The sequence below is a fragment of the Myxine glutinosa genome, chromosome 1 (genome assembly GCF_964187855.1).
Source record: "Myxine glutinosa chromosome 1, kmMyxGlut1.1, whole genome shotgun sequence".
In the NCBI taxonomy this organism is placed as follows: Eukaryota; Metazoa; Chordata; class Myxini; order Myxiniformes; family Myxinidae; genus Myxine; species Myxine glutinosa.
In genome coordinates this window covers 155,518,102-155,534,699 of record NC_136261.1, presented here as the reverse complement: position 1 = coordinate 155,534,699, position 16,598 = coordinate 155,518,102, and the positions used below count along the sequence as shown (strand labels likewise).

At 49.4% G+C, this 16,598-nt stretch overlaps 1 protein-coding gene across 3 annotated transcripts in view; it reads right to left on the bottom strand.

Annotated features, from left to right (window-relative positions):
• Positions 1-2,138: 2,138 nt before the first annotated feature.
• LOC137419273 (major facilitator superfamily domain-containing protein 6-like protein B) overlaps positions 2,139-16,598 on the bottom strand; it is a 39,892-nt gene continuing 25,432 nt past the window's right edge. For all 3 annotated transcript variants that reach the window (XM_078778818.1, XM_078778824.1, XM_078778821.1), the window contains exon 4: positions 2,139-7,539. In XM_078778818.1, the coding sequence (XP_078634944.1) occupies positions 6,603-7,539 (937 nt within the window). In that variant the 3' untranslated portion in view covers positions 2,139-6,602. The remainder of the gene's footprint in view (positions 7,540-16,598) is intronic.

The following is a 16,598-nucleotide window of genomic DNA, read 5'->3' as shown; positions in this document are numbered from 1 at the left end:
CTTGCACAAACCAAACGTCGGCTTGCGCTTCCCAAAACTCCAGGAGTTTGATTGCGACGGCGTTGGTAGCCATGGCGCGTTCGGGCATCAGCAACGGCTGAACCAATCGGGGTCACCAGTGTGGTGCTGTGCACACACGACTCGATTGCCAGAGAGGTAGGCCACAACGCGTTGATACAACAAGAGTCTTTATTCAGAGCTCGCACTTCAGCACTGGGCGGGCTCGAGCTTAGAGCCCGCATATATCTCCCGAGGCCATGCCTTGCCCCCGGGCATGGCCGATCGGCCGAAAGGTGGGGCATGCATTTCAGTTCCCCGCCTGGACGCTCGCGCCACCCACTGGTGCACGGAATTATTGTCCCTTGTGCCCGCCACAATATGGCCATTTTAAGCTCCCGGCGGCCATCTTGGATGCCATCTTGAAAATGACCCCTTTCCGGAAGTCAGATGTTACTAGATTTTTAGTATGTTATTTAGCATGCCCAATGGTACCAGAATCCATTGAAAAACCTTTTGTATCAATTTTTTGGGGGTTAGGTGAGTTTTTTTCGTATATTGACCCTACTAAGACACAAGATTGCAGCCAAGCATGGACAATATCAAGGCAACAAGTCCATCTCCAGAGATCTTGATGTTCCTGTGTCCACCGTGCGCAAAGTTATCAGGATGCTTAAGGCCCATGACACTGTAGCCAACCCTGGAAATTGGTGAAATAGCACCCTGGACATGGCCGCAACAGAAAACTTGATTGAAGTTTGCTTTGAATGGTGGAGAAAGCACCTCGATCAACTGCCAAACAGATTCAAGCTGACCTTCAGACACAAGGTACGACAGTTTAAATTCGCACAATCCGCCACCAACTCAATGAAAGGGGGTTCTATGGTAGGATACTCAGGAGGACCTCACTGGTGAGAAAACCCGACAGGAGTTTGCAAAAACACACCTGAACAAGCCAAAATCCTTCTGGGAGAATGTCCTGTGGACAGGTGAGACTAAATTAGAGCTTTTTGTTGAAGCACATCATCTCGATGTTTACAGAAAACAAAATGAAGCCTTCAAAGAAAAGAACACCTTCCCCACAGTCAAACATGGAGGAGGTTCAGTGATGTTTTGGGGTTGCTGTGCTGCTTCTGGCACTGGGTGCCTTGAATGTTTGCATGGCATCATGAAATCAGAAGATTACCAAGGGATTTTGGAGCGCAATGTTAAACCTAGTGTCAGAAAGCTGGGTCTCCGTCAAAGGTCATGGGTCTTGCAGCAGGACAGTGACCTCAAACAAACTTCAAAAAGCACCCAGGAATGGTTCAAGACAAAACGCTGGACTGTTCTGAAGTCACCAGCAATGTGTCCAGATCTAAATCCCATTGAACACCTGTGGGGAGATCTGAAAACAGCAGTTGGGAGAAGGCACCCTTCAAATCTGGGAGAACTGGAGCAGTTTGCACAAGAAGAGTGGGCCAAACTGCAAGTGGAGAGGTGTCGGGGGCTCATTCATGGCTACAGGAAGCGCTTGATTGCAGTTATTTTGTCCAAAGGCCATGCTACCAAATATTAAGTCTCGGCCTCTAGGGTGTCAATAATCTTGTCAATGCCATTTCTTTTTATTTTCTGATTTAAAAGGATATGTTAAGTTCTGAATGAAAAACCAAGGTTCTGTAATATTAACAGTGAAATAAAGAATTGTGGAGACCAAATACTTTTGTAAATTTCAAGTTATTTTTAGAGAAAAATTGTGAGTTATTTGAAAAACCTGCAAGGGTGCCAATATTTTTGGCCTCGACTGTATTCAACTGAAACTTGGTACATTGCTTAATTATGATAAGTTACAGAACAAGTTTGAGTTTTGGGGCGTTTCGCCAATTTTTAACCTTTTTATGTGACGCCCTTTGTTATTGGTCCAAGTACAATCATTGTGACTGGTCGGGGACATGTATTGCAAAGCCCTCTTGTTATTAAAGTCTTGATCTGCTTGCATCCACATGTAAGTGTAAGCAGATCTGACAGTAACTTTAATATCAGCACTCACACCACATGCTGCTCACAGATTCTGTATTGAGTATTCTTTGAGTACGTGGGCAAAAAATGTCACTGCTAGTGCAATACTGTGTACAGTAAACACAAAAAGACAAAACCAAAAATAAAAGAAAACAACAAATTTTATTGATTTTACATTTTAAACAAAACCCAATGTCCCGATTGAGCTAATACGTTTAATGTTCTCTCTTTCAAGGATTCCGAAACGTTACCCCCACCCGATGAAGGAAGACTCGTTTACGCACAGGATAACCATTATCAACATGGACTGGTATTTTTACAGCTACAAATTGTAGCATCGGAGCTTAGAAGTAGTGTGCTCGCATTTCAGCTGTCCATTTTGGCTTGGATTGCTCACCTGGCTACAAACTGTCACCTTGGTGCTTCACAGGTAAGGCGTTGCATCAATCATTTCACCATCTTACTACAATTCACCAAATGTCCGTCCGTCCGTTCCCAGGTACCGCAAAAACGGCTCAACCGATCGCAACGATATTTTGGGTGGGTAATCCTGGGAACCCCTGGAGTAAAATAGGCTATATTGTTTTTCCAATTTCAGCTTTGGTCTCCAGCATTTTCAGGTTTGGACACTCGCCTCACGTTATTGTCCCGGGTACCGCAAAAACGGCTGCACCGATCGCAACGATACACCTCGATGCCCGTGGGATTCCCATGGGTGACCCCACTAGTTCGTCAAATGGGACGTTAAGCAGGGGTCGTATTTCCTTGCACTTGCTGCAGGTAGACGTTAAAGATCCCACAGTGTCAGTGGTGCAGTGCCCCCTGTAGGTTAGAGCATGATTTTGGAATTTGGTCAGGATGCCGGCACTAGCTTGTCTACTCTTCGCAAAGGACACAATGGGATCTTTAACGTCTACCAACTAATGCTGGCAGACGAGACGCCCTTTTTAGTGTGTGTGTAGAAAAACAGTGTAGAAAAACCAAACAGTGTAGAAAAACATTATAGGTGTCATTTCCAACTAAATTGGGGGTGCCCATTCATTTGGTGATACTTTTGAGATCGCCAGAACTCAAGGACACGCATTTAGGTCAAGGTCAAATTGCGTTAAATATCTATTTTTATGATACTGCAGTTGGAACTGCTATTGGAAAAAGTTCATTTGAACTTTTAAAACTTTATTTTTCAGGTACAGGGATAGGTACAGAACACCCAAAGACCAGAAATGATGAAAAAAAGTGTTTACACTGCAAGGAATGATGCAATAACCTCTGAAAAAAAACTGTAGTTAACCAAGTATGTCCACAAACGCTTACATTAAATCAAGTGCAATGATGAAAATTGGTAATGATCAAAATCTAACAGTCTCCAGAACAGAAGCACAGTGCAGTGCACTTGAGTTCAGCTTTGGCACACTTGCAGCATCCAGTGCACCCTTTCTTGCAGCCACAGTGTGGCACGATTTTGATGCTTCAGGGAGAGTGGTCCAAAGAGGCTGCCACCCAGTTGTCTCCTTTGTCCAGCCCCAGTCAGATGGGTCTGGCATCTCTGGATCCATGACCAATTCCTGGTTCCAACAGTTGGCCTGGTAGCAAGTGCGCTTGATGTGCTGCTTGAGTGCTGCCTGAGTTGGAGGAATGTTCTCTGGAGTTCTACACTTCTGTGTGAAGAGCTGTTTCCTGGCATCATTCACTTCCGTGCTCTCACTGGTTCGGTCGTACATCAGCACCACAAATCGCTCGAGCAGTAACATTGAGCCTTCACTGACCTCACTTGGCATGCCTAGGAGTTCATTGAAAGCATCATTCACCTCTGGGAAAGACTTCCAAGTTTCCCAGGCAGTCTTCTTTCCTCTGCCAGCGAATGCAGATACAGTATCACACCCGGTGAAAGCGTGAAAGACTGGGAGAGTCAGACACTGTGTTGGATTCCATGTGGCAACCATTTCGTGAACAGCTATGTACCGAAAGCTTGACCCGACACCAAAGGCAACCCACAGCTCATCAGGAGCTGTCTTGCTGAATGAAGCCACAGCCAGTACCACATCAGTATCAACGGTACGTATGGTCACCTTCTTGCACCCCTTTTGCACAGCATCTGTCACATGCAGAAGAAGACGTGTGTCAGCCTCCTCTTGCAAACATGGGACAAGATGGGCCAAGTATGACTCAGCAGGAGAGCAGAGGACTTCATTTCCATCTGTTGCATACAATTCCTTGCGCTCGGCTAGAGGAAGATGAACAGCTTCGCGTGACAGGAAAGCAAACAATTCGGTTTTGTGCTCTTCGACCCGAAGGAAGTCCTTCCAGTTCTTTGGCATCACAGTAGAAGGAGCCACCATTTTCCTGGTGCCCTTTCCCCTCTTCTGTCTGGTTGAGGCTTTCAGGCTGGCAGGTAGGTATACATCCCAGACAAGGTCGATGCGGCTGCTTTTCTCGAGTTGAGCAGAGATGTAGGGTGCAAACACTCTTTCTCCATACTCTTGATGTTCCAGGATTCAGCATTTGAACCACAGCTGAACCATCAAGAATTGTTGCATCAGCCACAGGCACACTATTGTTTTTGAGCAGATCTGATTCCAGGCAGTGAATATTCAGATCTGGCGATCTCAAACGTATCACCAAATGAATGGGCATCCCCAATTTAGTTTGAAATAACACCTATAATGTTTTTCTACACTATTTGGTTCCAAAATTAAGCGCGTTTGAACATTAGACTCGGTGGACTGGCGGCCATTTTGGATTTGACCTTTCACGGTCCTCAGAGGTCAAATCTGACTTCCCTCCACATCTGAAAATAAACCTTATGGTATGCACTAACTATGTTAAAAATTTCATGCTTTTCTCATAAAATGCACATGATCATTCATCCATTCATTTTTCATTCATCCGCTGTACTATTTTAATATCCATCCGACACACACATTGATGAATCACCATACCTGTGAAACACTGGGATGACAGTTTATAGCTCGGTCGGGATTCCAACCCAGGCTAAGCAGCCCAGAGGCGAGTGTTCATACCTCTCGGCTATCCTGTTAGCCCGTCCAACAACAATTGTAGAAAAGTCTTTCGAGTTGAGAACATTTTTTTTCATATCACATACTGTTGTGTTAGGTGTGGCAGTGCATACTATTGGTGCGGAGCAAATACTGTACAAAGAATCCTGCATTTGGCTCCAATCATTGCAAGCATCATACATTGAAGAGGTAAATTAGATGCCATAAACTTGGAAACCATAAACTCCACCAAAAATGAAGAATTACTGCATGAGGATACAAAAGCACATCAAAATCATCCCTGAGAAACAAAAAAACTTTTAAACATGCACAAAAATGCAAATAATATTTTCTTATCGACTAAATATTTCCCTCCGTCTTTATTTGTTCATTGCCCCAATTTTTTTGAGTATTAAAGTAACCGCCATTGCAATCGCAATAAAGCAAGAGCTCCAAAGATCGCCTAGTAAATATATTTCGTGCAATGACTGCGAATAGACTCTGCAGACGTGTGAAGGATTTCGCTTTTCTCCACGTTACGTTGACGGTATCATAGTGCTGGCAGGATGGCGTCGAGGTTCACACACTCACCTCTAACCTGTCTAGCCTGGGTTTGAATCCTGACCCAGCCATAAAATGTTAACCTGATCTTTCACAGGCAGGGTGATTCATCAATGTGTGAAGATCCCACGGTGTCCTTCACAAAAGGGAGGCGACCTGTTGAAAGCACCCTGAACCAAAAAAAAAATTCCTGCCCCAACTTCCAGAACCAGAGTGGCAACCCGACCAGGATTGTTGCCTCGCAACTTCTTTGGCAGCACCAACGCACTTGGCATAGGGCGTGGTACATGATGCTGTTGATGATGATGACATCATTCTATCAGCAAGATAACTTTTGGTAAGACAAGCAAAAAACGAATTAACAGCAGCACATTGTTCAACGGCACATTGTTCAACGGCACATTGTTCAACGGCACATTGTTCAACGGCACATTGTTCAACGGCACATTGTTCAACGGCACATTGTTCAACGGCACATTGTTCAACGGCACATTGGTCAACGGCACATTGTTCAACGGCACATTGTTCAACGGCACATTGTTCAACGGCACATTGTTCAACAGCACATTGTTCAACAGCACATTGTTCAACAGCACATTGTTCAACAGCACATTGTTCAACAGCACATTGTTCAACAGCACATTGTTCAACAGCACATTGTTCAACAGCACATTGTTCAACAGCACATTGTTCAACAGCACATTGTTCAACAACACATTGTTCAACAACACATTGTTCAACGGCACATTGTTCAACGGCACATTGTTCAACAACACATTGTTCAACAGCACATTGTTCAACAGCACATTGTTCAACAACACATTGTTCAACAACACATTGTTCAACAGCACATTGTTCAACAGCACACTGTTCAACAGCACACTGTTCAACAGCACACTGTTCAACAGCACACTGTTCAAAGGTGAAGAGCTAAAAAAAAAAAATCATAGTTTCATTATCACTCATGGGATTCTAAGAGCTGGGGAGGCAGAGCGGTGGCAGAAGGATAAACAAAAGAAGAAAGCAGAAATATCTGACCTTTGGGGCATCTCATTCTTTAGAATGTCTGAGGGCCTGAACAAGCCAATCTTTCAACTCCTCATCAGAATCAAGATCGTCACTATCATCGGCCAGAAGACGGCTGTAGTTGAGGCTCTGGCTGATTGGAGGACACAGCAGAGTTGCTACTATGATAGACCCTCCTCCGGCAATTAATATTCCTGCAAATAGTTGGAAAGCTATTGGAACATTGGATGGTGAGGATGCAAGAAAACCGACAAGTGAGGCACTTACAGCAGGACCCATTCCTTTATACACCACCTCCAGAAACATTGAGGCAGGTAGCTCTCTGTTAGGTGCAGAAGTATATGTCTCAACCTGAGTTTCAACAGCTCGCCTTGCGAAAGCTACAGAAATGCCATACACCAGTAGAGCCACTGGCAAGGCCCATGGCCAAGGCAGGATTGAAGAGGCAAGCAGGGCAGAACCCTGAAGCAATAGGGAGAGCGCGATGCGAATCGGAGCTGACGGATGCCTACAGCTTAGGCACAAGTTGCTGATGCGAAGCACCAATGGTGCTAACATTTCTCCCAGTGACCCCGCCGCTATGGCTATACCCGCTGCAGTCTCAGACCCACCCAAGCTGACTATATGCCAGGCAAGCAAAGTTTCCACAACAGCAGTCGTTCCACCACTGACTGCAAATGAAAACATCATCGCTATAGCCCACTTGTCCCATGACAAAACACGATTGGACTTGAGGAACTGGCCTCCAAAAGGCAGGCCCACAATTCCCGATTGCTGCGGGTCTTTGGCCAGTGGGTAAAATAAAATGGGCAAGATAATAAGAAGATGAAAGCCAATATAGTTGTAGAGATGAAAAAGCAAGGCAGGGCCAAAGGAGAGACATCCATAGTCTGCCATAATGCCAGAGCTGACACTCGCCACTGCCGCTCCCAAGAAACCCCAGGACCCTGGTACATGGAACCTAGGAGGAAGATGGAGGTGAGACAGTTCAAGATTAACAGGAAGTGTGGAAGGGAAAGGGGTGGGCAAAATGGAGTTTTTGAACAATCACTTTTGCAAATGTTTCACATCAGCACAGTCGTTATGAAAATGGGCATTCATGTATTTTATGGTAGTATTTCTGATGACGTTATGTTTTGCTGCTATGTGATTTTATACTTATACTCATTATTATCTTGTCATTAATTTGTTTAGTGAGCTCATATATAGTTATAAGCAGGGACCTTACCTAAGGCCACGGCCGAGCTACACCAACCATGTCTCAACATCCCGAGAGAAAATGAGGAATTGTGAATGTGTGATTGGTCTTTGGGAAATGAAAGTCAGGTTTGATATGGAGACCATAAAAAGAGTGCAGACAGAGCTAAATCTGTCATCCACAGGGCTCATTCTCGTTCTGTGATGCTGTGTCAGCCATTGTTTCCTGTGACCCATGATTACATTCCCTATCCCTTTAAAATCATATACTGTATATATTGTTGCGGATATGAGGATTGTATTTTTTTATTGTGTTGTATTGTAGTAAATTGTTGTGAATTATTGCTTAAGTCTGGACCCTCATGCCTCCAGTGTTGTATAAAGGTCAAAGGGCGTTCCCGTAGTTAATTCCATAAAGCATACACGTTAGCCAATCATAGATTTCCCCCTGGTTGATAGTTAGATCTTTATTATGTGTATTAGGGTAAGGCCTTGTCTTCCATTAAGATGACACTCCATTGCACCAAGTGAAATAGAGTAGATTCCTTTCATTCCCCATTCCCACTCCCAAAACTTTCATTGCCTTTCATCATTGCCAAGCCTCGATTGCCAATCTACATCCCCTCCAAACCACCATTGAACATGTGCTCGGGTCGGGGAAGAAAGGCGTGCCCGCCCGTCGTCATCAAGGGCGGAGCTAGAGGGCCGTGCCAACCAATCAGGGCCGATTGAGCACACCGATGAGCACACCGATGGGCGTGTCCTGAAGGCCGGCGGCTTGATCGCCGGAGGCGCTATAAAAGCGCGCGTGCAAGGACGTTGTAGAGTGGAGTAGTTGCTGGGTTGTGTGAAAAGATCATCCAGGAGAACCAACTGCGAGAGTACATTGAGATCACCCAAGGAAGCTTTGTACACAGCAACGGCTGATCAAGTGGGCCGATGGTTGTTCCGCAGCTGGTGCTTTTCCGAGCAGAGTCCGAGGCTGGCATGTGAGCAAAAGAACATAGAGAACATTAAGGATATCATCATCCAGGGAAGCACAAAGCCTGTTGTAGTCCTGGCAAAGCACGCGACGTCCACAGCAGCAGCAGCAGCAGCGGCGGCCACAGCAGCAACAACACTCAACAGCTGCTTGGGGCCTGGACGGCAGTTTCGAGCAGGGCCGCGAAGGAACGGCGGCTGCTAAACGCGCCGATCGTGCTGCAGGACCCCTAGGACCTTCCTTTCCCTCCAGCCATCCACCTCCTGCCTTTCCATCCTTTTGGTGTACGTGAGTTTGTTCTGTTTGTTTTGTCCCTGGGTAGTTAATTAAGCTCGTATAAGCTAGCGTTGCACTGTGTCTCTAAAATCTTCTGTATATTATTTTCTTATCTTTCCTTCTCCTTGGTTATTTTTGGGTGTAAATAGAAATAAATTATATTCGTATTTCCAACCTTTTTGTCTTCTTCTTCTTCTTCACATCCGCGTCGCCTTAGTCTTTTCCCTATTGAATATCTGTGGCGCGATCCGGCCAACGTTCGGGGATCGGGTTAATCGGGGTAACTGTTAGGCCGCGGTGCCATCCGCTCGGCAAACCAACATCCTTATCCGCGGGCCGTAACAATATATATATATATACAGTGCGTATCAAAAAAAAGGTAATCCGAATTCAAGGGGTTAATATGCAAAAGTTATTTATTTTGACAATTTACATGTGGCTTACTAATTAAGAGGAGATCCCCAGCTTTCCATTGATACCTTCCATGCATCATTGGTGTCACACATGACCGAGTACATGTTCATTGAAAATGACAAGTTCAAATCGCGTTTTTACAAGTTTGGCTAATCGGTGCAAGACAGTTTGAAATGGACGCATTACTTGTCGACTGCCAAGTTGATTATGTAAAATTGTTAAACTGGTCTGGTAATCGTCGGTTGCGTCATCCTTTGTTTAAGATGGGTATTTAAGATGGGCCTACAGTGTATGGGTTTAGAGACAGTCTGAGTCATTGAAAAGATGGTTCAACTTATGACTGAACAGCGGACCTTCGTGGTTACAACCTTTCACCAAACTGGAAGTTTGCAGCGAACTCGTGATGCATTCAGGGAACGTTTCCCAGAACGGGAGCCTCCAGCAGCCAAAACCATCTGGGTGAATGTTGGAAAATACCAAGAGCATGGCACTGCCCTCAACCGCAACAAGGAGAATTCTGGTAGGAGGCGCACTGGGCGATCGGAAATGAACATTGCAGCAGTAAGGCAGCAAGTTTTGGAGCATCCTAGGGATACCAGCACAAGACGAAATGGGACGGGATTGCCTTCGGCAACATTCAACCAAATCACAAGAATGGACCTCCACCAACATCCATATCGGATTCACATCCGGCATCAACTTACGCCAGGGGATTTTGCCAGGAGGCTGGTGCTTGCCGGATGGGTGATAGCACGTTGCGAAGCAGATGTCAATTTCCTGCGGTATCTCGTTATCGGCGACGAAGCTGCTTTCGCCATGTACGGCAAGGTCAATACCCATAATGTTCTTGAATATGCACCGACAGGACAACCCCCGGAATTTAATTTTGACACCAACATGAATCGACAAAAGTGGACTGTTTGGGTGGGACTTTGTGGAAGTGGTCAGGTGATGGGACCATTTTTCTTTCAAAGGAATGTCAATGGTAACAGGTGTCTGCAGATGATCAATGATGAAGTTTTACCGCAACTGGAGGAGAACTTTGAGCGAGAGGTTCGTGGTGTCTTCAGATATCTCTGGTGGGCCCAAGACGGCGCCCCCAGCACATCGTCTTATCGCTGTCCGAGATCGACTGAGGGAACTCTTTGGAGACCGAGTCATCGCCCTCAACCATGCAGTGGAAAGGCCGTCAAGATCACCTGACCTCACACCATGTGATTATTTCCTTTAGGGACATTTAAAGAACAAGGTGTTCGTAACTGCTCCCCGTGATCTTGACGAATTGCAGGGCCGTATTCGACATGAAGTGGATGCTTTGCGCAATGACCCGGCTATGGTGAGACGAGCAGTTCAGGGCATGCTCCGCCGCTGTGAGCTTTGTGTTGAAAGGGGAGGTGGGCATGTTGAAGGTGTGGGTGCATAAAGGCCAATCATTCCAGAGAAAAGTTCACATCTGACGTTCATTTTGCACCAATTATCCTGACAGCGAACTCGCTGGAATACTTCACTGCAGCACTTCACAAATCTGGGCTTTAGGCAAATCTAGGCCAAATATAAGCCACTCCTGAGAAAAAGGCACATAACAGCATGCCTGGACTGAGTTTGCAAAAAGGAACATGAAAGACTGAGAGCATGAGGCAAAAGTTTCTGTGGTCTGATGAAACGAAAATTGTACTCTTTGGCCTGAATGCAAAGCGCTACATCTGGTGGAAACCGAGCACAGCTCATCACACATATAATAACATCCATACCATGAAGCATGGTGGAGGAAGCATCATGCTATGGGGATGCTTTTCAGCGGTAGGGACTTGGAGACTTATAAGGATAGAGGGAACAATGAATGGAGCCAAATACAGGCAAATCCTTGAGGAGAATCTGCTTCAGAGTGCAAAAGAACTTAGACTGTGGTGAAGATTTACGTTCCAACAGGACAATGACTTCAAGGATACAGCCAAAGCAACACTGGAATGGCTTCAGAACAAGAATGTTAAAGTCCTTGATTGGCCCAGCCAAAGCCCAGACTCGAGTCCCATTGAGAATGTATGGAAAGACGTGAAGATTGCTGATCACCAATGCTCCCCATCCAACTTGGCAGAGCTTGAACAAATCCGCAACGAAGAGTGGGAGAAACTCCCCAAATCCTGATGTGCAAAGCTGATACAGACGCTGTAATCAATAAGACTTGAAGTTGCATTCGCTGTGAAAGGCACTTCTACGAATTATTCACTCGGGGGGGGGGGGGGGGGGGTGGAGGATGGGTGGGAGGTTTGGGGGGGTTGAATACTTATATAAATTAGATATTTCTGTATTTCATTTTTAATCACGATGTAACATTTTCTAAAAATAAAAATACATTGCACTGACATTATGGGGTATTATTTATAGATCAATGACAAGGAATCTCAATTTATTCCATTTTAAATTCAGGCTGTCACACAACAAAATGTGAAAAACGTGAAGGGGTGTGAATACTTTCTGAAGGCACTGCAGGTCTCAAAACAACAGAACATTTCATCAATTATCATTCATTATTAAAAATCTGAGCTCATCCATAAAGCGTCTCTCCTCAAAACCTTATTCCAAAGTGGCGATTTGGCATGGTGTAAATGTTATAGTTTTATGTACAAGATAAAAAGGTTATGTCGAGAGAAAACACTGGCACAGGGTTAGTTTAAACCCTTTTTCCTTTTCATCCTATCCATCCTGAGGATGAAACAAGTATTGCGTTCACGCTAAATAGTGTACTTTTTGGACTATGTGCACCCACTTTATATGCATTTGCTCTGTGTTAAACATGCCACCAATAATTCTCATTGTTGTAACACTTTTCATGCATGATGAATATTCTGCTTCAATGAACCAGCATCATCATACCATATTCGGCCTGCCTCAAGGACCAGGTGCTATTGGCTAGAGAATATGGCAGTGAAGGGTTTCTGGGTTGTAATTACATCCGCAACTGAAGGTGGACGGAGGTTATGTTTTCACCCGTCTGTTTGTCTGTTTGTTTGTCTGCAAACAAGATATTTCAAAAAGTTGTGGACGGATTCTGACGAAACCTGGTGGACAGGTTGGGTGTGTGGTGAGGAAGAACTGATTTGATTTTGGTTAAGATGCGGATCCGGCTCCGAGAATTTTTAAAGTGATTCTTCACCAATTAGAGATAGGGGCAAAAAAACAATATACTGAAGAGTACAAGATCTCAAAAAGTTGTGGACGAGTTATAACAAAACTTGGTGGATGAGTTGGGTAGAGCACAATAACAAAACGATTCCATTTTGGTTCATGTCAGATCCACATCCGGCCTATCAGTGGATTACAAAGCGTAAACTGTTCACCTAGCAGAGGTATGCACTCTACCGAGTGCTGTTCTCGTTAATTTTGAGAATCTTTGCGAACCCATATTGGGACTCTACAGTGTCCTTCAGTTTACTGAACATTTTTGTACACCATGTGGCGGACACAATGCCAGTGGGCAATAATTCCGCGCACCAGTGGGTGGCGCGAGTGTCCGGGCGTGGAAGCGCAGCTCGGGCCACGCCCGGAGCAAAGGCGTCACGAGGAGCAGGGTGGAACTGAGATACCAGCCCCGCCTTTCGGCCGACCGGCCACGCCTGGGGGCAAGGCGTGGCCTCGGGACATATATGCGGGCTCTAAAGTCGAGCCCGCCCAGTGCTTACGTGCGAGCTGTTAATAAAGCATTTCAGTTTGTACAACGCGTTGTGGCCTACCTTCTTGGCAAACGAATCGTGTGTGCACTGCACCACACTGGTGACCCCGACTGGTTCAGCAGTAGCTGACCCCTGAACGCGCCATGGCTACCAACGCTGTCGCCGTCAAACTCCCGGAGTTCTGGGAAGCACAAGCCGACGTTTGGTTTGTGCAGGCCGAAGCTCAATTCCAGCTCCGGGGCATCACGGCGGACGACACCATGTACTACCACGTGGTCGCCGCCCTCGGGCCCGGCACTGCCGCCTGCGTCGTGTCCATCCTTCGGCGCCCGCCGGGCGCCAACAAGTACGAGGCGCTTAAACGTCTTCTCCTCGCCACGTTCAGGCTCACGGAGGCCGAACGCGCCGACCGCCTCCTGGACCTTCCCGCCCTCGGTGACACACGACCGTCCATTCGGATGGATTTTATGTTGTCCCTTCTTGGAGACCAGCGCCCGGATTTCCTTTTCCGTGTGCTTTTCCTCCGCCAGCTACCTACGCAGGTGCGGCTCGCGCTGGCCGGTTCGAACTTAATGAAACCCCGCGCCCTGGCCGGAGAGGCGGACAAATTTTTTGCGGCATGCGACACGCGGTCGGTGTATGGTGCTGCCATAGTGGATCCCGGTGCGGAGGCTACAGCGCCCCCTGATTCCCTCGTGGCCGCTGCTACGCCCCGCCCACTACCGCCGCCGCCACCACCACCGCCGCCGGCACGGCCGACGCGGCAGCCGCCACCGCAAACCTGGTGCTACTATCATGCCAGGTTCGGCCGCAAGGCTAGAGCATGCCGCCCGCCGTGTTCTTTCGACGGGTCGGGAAACGACCGGGCCGGCGCTCACTTGCGGCCATGAGTGTCGGCCATTCCGGCAGCCTCCTGTTCACCACAGACACCTCGTCTGGTCGTCGTTTTCTGTGCGACACGGGAGCGCAGGTAAGCGTCCTCCCTGCCTCCGCGTCCGACAAGCAAGCCGCGGGCCGGGGCCCAGCCTTGCTTGCTGCCAACGGAACACCCATCCACCCATTCGGGAAGCGTTGCCTCTCGCTGCGTTTCGGAGGGCAGCGCTTCAAATGGTCGTTCGTCACCGCCAGCGTGCCAATGGCCCTGCTCGGTGTGGACGTCCTTTGTGCGATTGGGCTGTTGGTGGACGTTAAGCGTCGACGCCTCGTCCAGGCCGAAACCTTCAGCTCGCTCGCTTGTTCGCTGAGCGGCTCACCGAGCGGCTTACCAAGCGGCTTGCTGAGCGGTTCCGTCCCGGCGAAGTTAGTCTGTACGCTTCCGGCAGCGGACGGGTTTACCCGCCTCCTCGCCAGTTTCCCGGCACTCACGCGGCCCACCTTTTCAGCGGTGGCCGTCAAACACAGTGTGGAGCACCATATCCCCACCGTCGGACCACCGGTCTACGCCCGGGCACGCCGCCTCAACCCCACGAAGCTCGCCGTAGCGAAAGTGGAGTTCGCCACGCTGGAGCGGCTGGGCATCGTGCGGCGCTCCAACAGCGCATGGGCCTCTCCTCTGCACATTGTGCCCAAGCCCGGCGGCGGATGGCGGCTGTGCGGTTACTACCGCCGGCTCAACGACGCCACCACCCCCGACCGCTACCAGGTCCCGCATATTCAGGACTTTTCCACCCGGTTGGCGAAAACGACTATTTTCTCCATGGTGGACCTCATCCGGGGCTACCACCAGGTCCCCGTACAACCGGACGATGTACCAAAGACGGCCGTCATCACACCCTTCGGCCTCTTTGAGTTCTTGCGGATGCCGTTTGGGTTGAAAAATGCGGCCCAGGCGTTCCAGCGGCTCATGGACAGCGTCTTGCACGACTTGTCTTTCGTCTACGTCTACCTGGACAACATCCTCGTCGCGAGCACGTCCCGGGAGGAGCACCAACTCCACCTCCGCACGCTCTTCGAACGCCTGGGCCAGCATGGCCTGATAATCAACCCCACGAAGTGCCGTTTCGGCGTCACCGCCATCGACTTCTTGGGGCACCGCATCACCAGGCACGGGGCCATCCCTTTACCGGCCAAGGTGGAGGCGGTCAGGAGTTTCCTGCGCACCCGCACGATCAAGGGGCTCCAGGAATTCCTGGGCATGGTGAAATTTTATCACCGCTTCGTGCCCCGCGTCGCCCAGCTCCTGCGCCCCCTGCACAAGGCCCTCCGGGGGAAGCCGGGCAAAGGTGACATCGCCTGGTCGGAGCAAATGGCAGCGGCGTTTGCGGGCGCAAAGCTGGCCTTGGCCAATGCCATCATGCTGGCGCACCCGGCGCCCGATGCACTAATCACCCTCAAAACCGACGCGTCGGACGACGCGGTGGGCACGGTGCACGAGCAGTGGGTGAGTGGTGCTTGGCAGCCGCTGGCGTTTTTTAGCCGGCAGCTCCGCCCGCACGAGCGCCGATACAGCACCTTCGACCGTGAGCTGTTCGGGCTCCACCTGGCGTTCCGACACTTCCGCCATCTGCTCGAGGGCCGTCCGTTCACAGCCTTCGTTGATCACAAGCCCCTTGTTTTCGCGATGGCCAAGGTCGCCGAGCCGTGGTCGGCCCGGCAGCAACGTCACCTCTCTGCCGTGTCCGAGTACACGACGGACATCCGTCACGTTGCGGGTAAGGACAACCTGGTGGCGGATTGCCTTTCCCGGTCCGTCACACACGCGGTCCACCTCGGGATCGACTATGCCCGGATGGCGGAGGACCAGACCACCGGCCCCGGCGTCCAGGCCTTGCGGACCGCCGTCACGGGCCTCCGCGTCACTGAGGTGCCATTCGACGTTGCGGGCACTGCCCTCTTGTGCGACGTCTCCCTCGGCCGGCCTCGCCCCATCGTGCCCGCTGGCTGGCAGCGCCCGGTTTTTGATGCCATCCACAGGCCTGTCCCACCCGGGCTTGAAGGCCTCCCAGAAGCTCGTCGCGGCGAAGTTCGTCTGGCATGGCCTCAGGAAGAACGTCCGCGACTGGGCCAGGATGTGCCTTGCGTGCCAGCGCGCGAAAGTCCACCGCCACACCCAAGCCCCGTTGGCCCCGTTTACGGTGCCCGAGCGTCAGTTCGGCCACGTCCATGTCGACTTGGTGGGACCTCTGCCCCCCTCGCGGAGTTTCACCCACCTCCTCACCATGGTGGACCGCACCACCCGGTGGCCGTAGGCCGTGCCATTGGCAGCGGCGGCTGCGGCTGATGTCGCGCAAGCCTTCATCGCCTCGTGGGTTGCTCGGTTCGGCGCCCCCTCGGACATCTCGTCCGACCGCGGCCCCCAGTTCACCTTGGAGCTCTGGTGAGCAGTGGCGCAAGGCCTTGGCATCAAGCTGCACCGCACCACGGCTTACCACCCCCAGGCCAAAGGCCTGTGCGAGCGCTTCCATCGCTCAATGAAGGCCGCGCTCCGGGCCAGCCTCCGCGACGGCAGCTGGGCCGACAGGCTCCCCTGGGTCCTGCTGG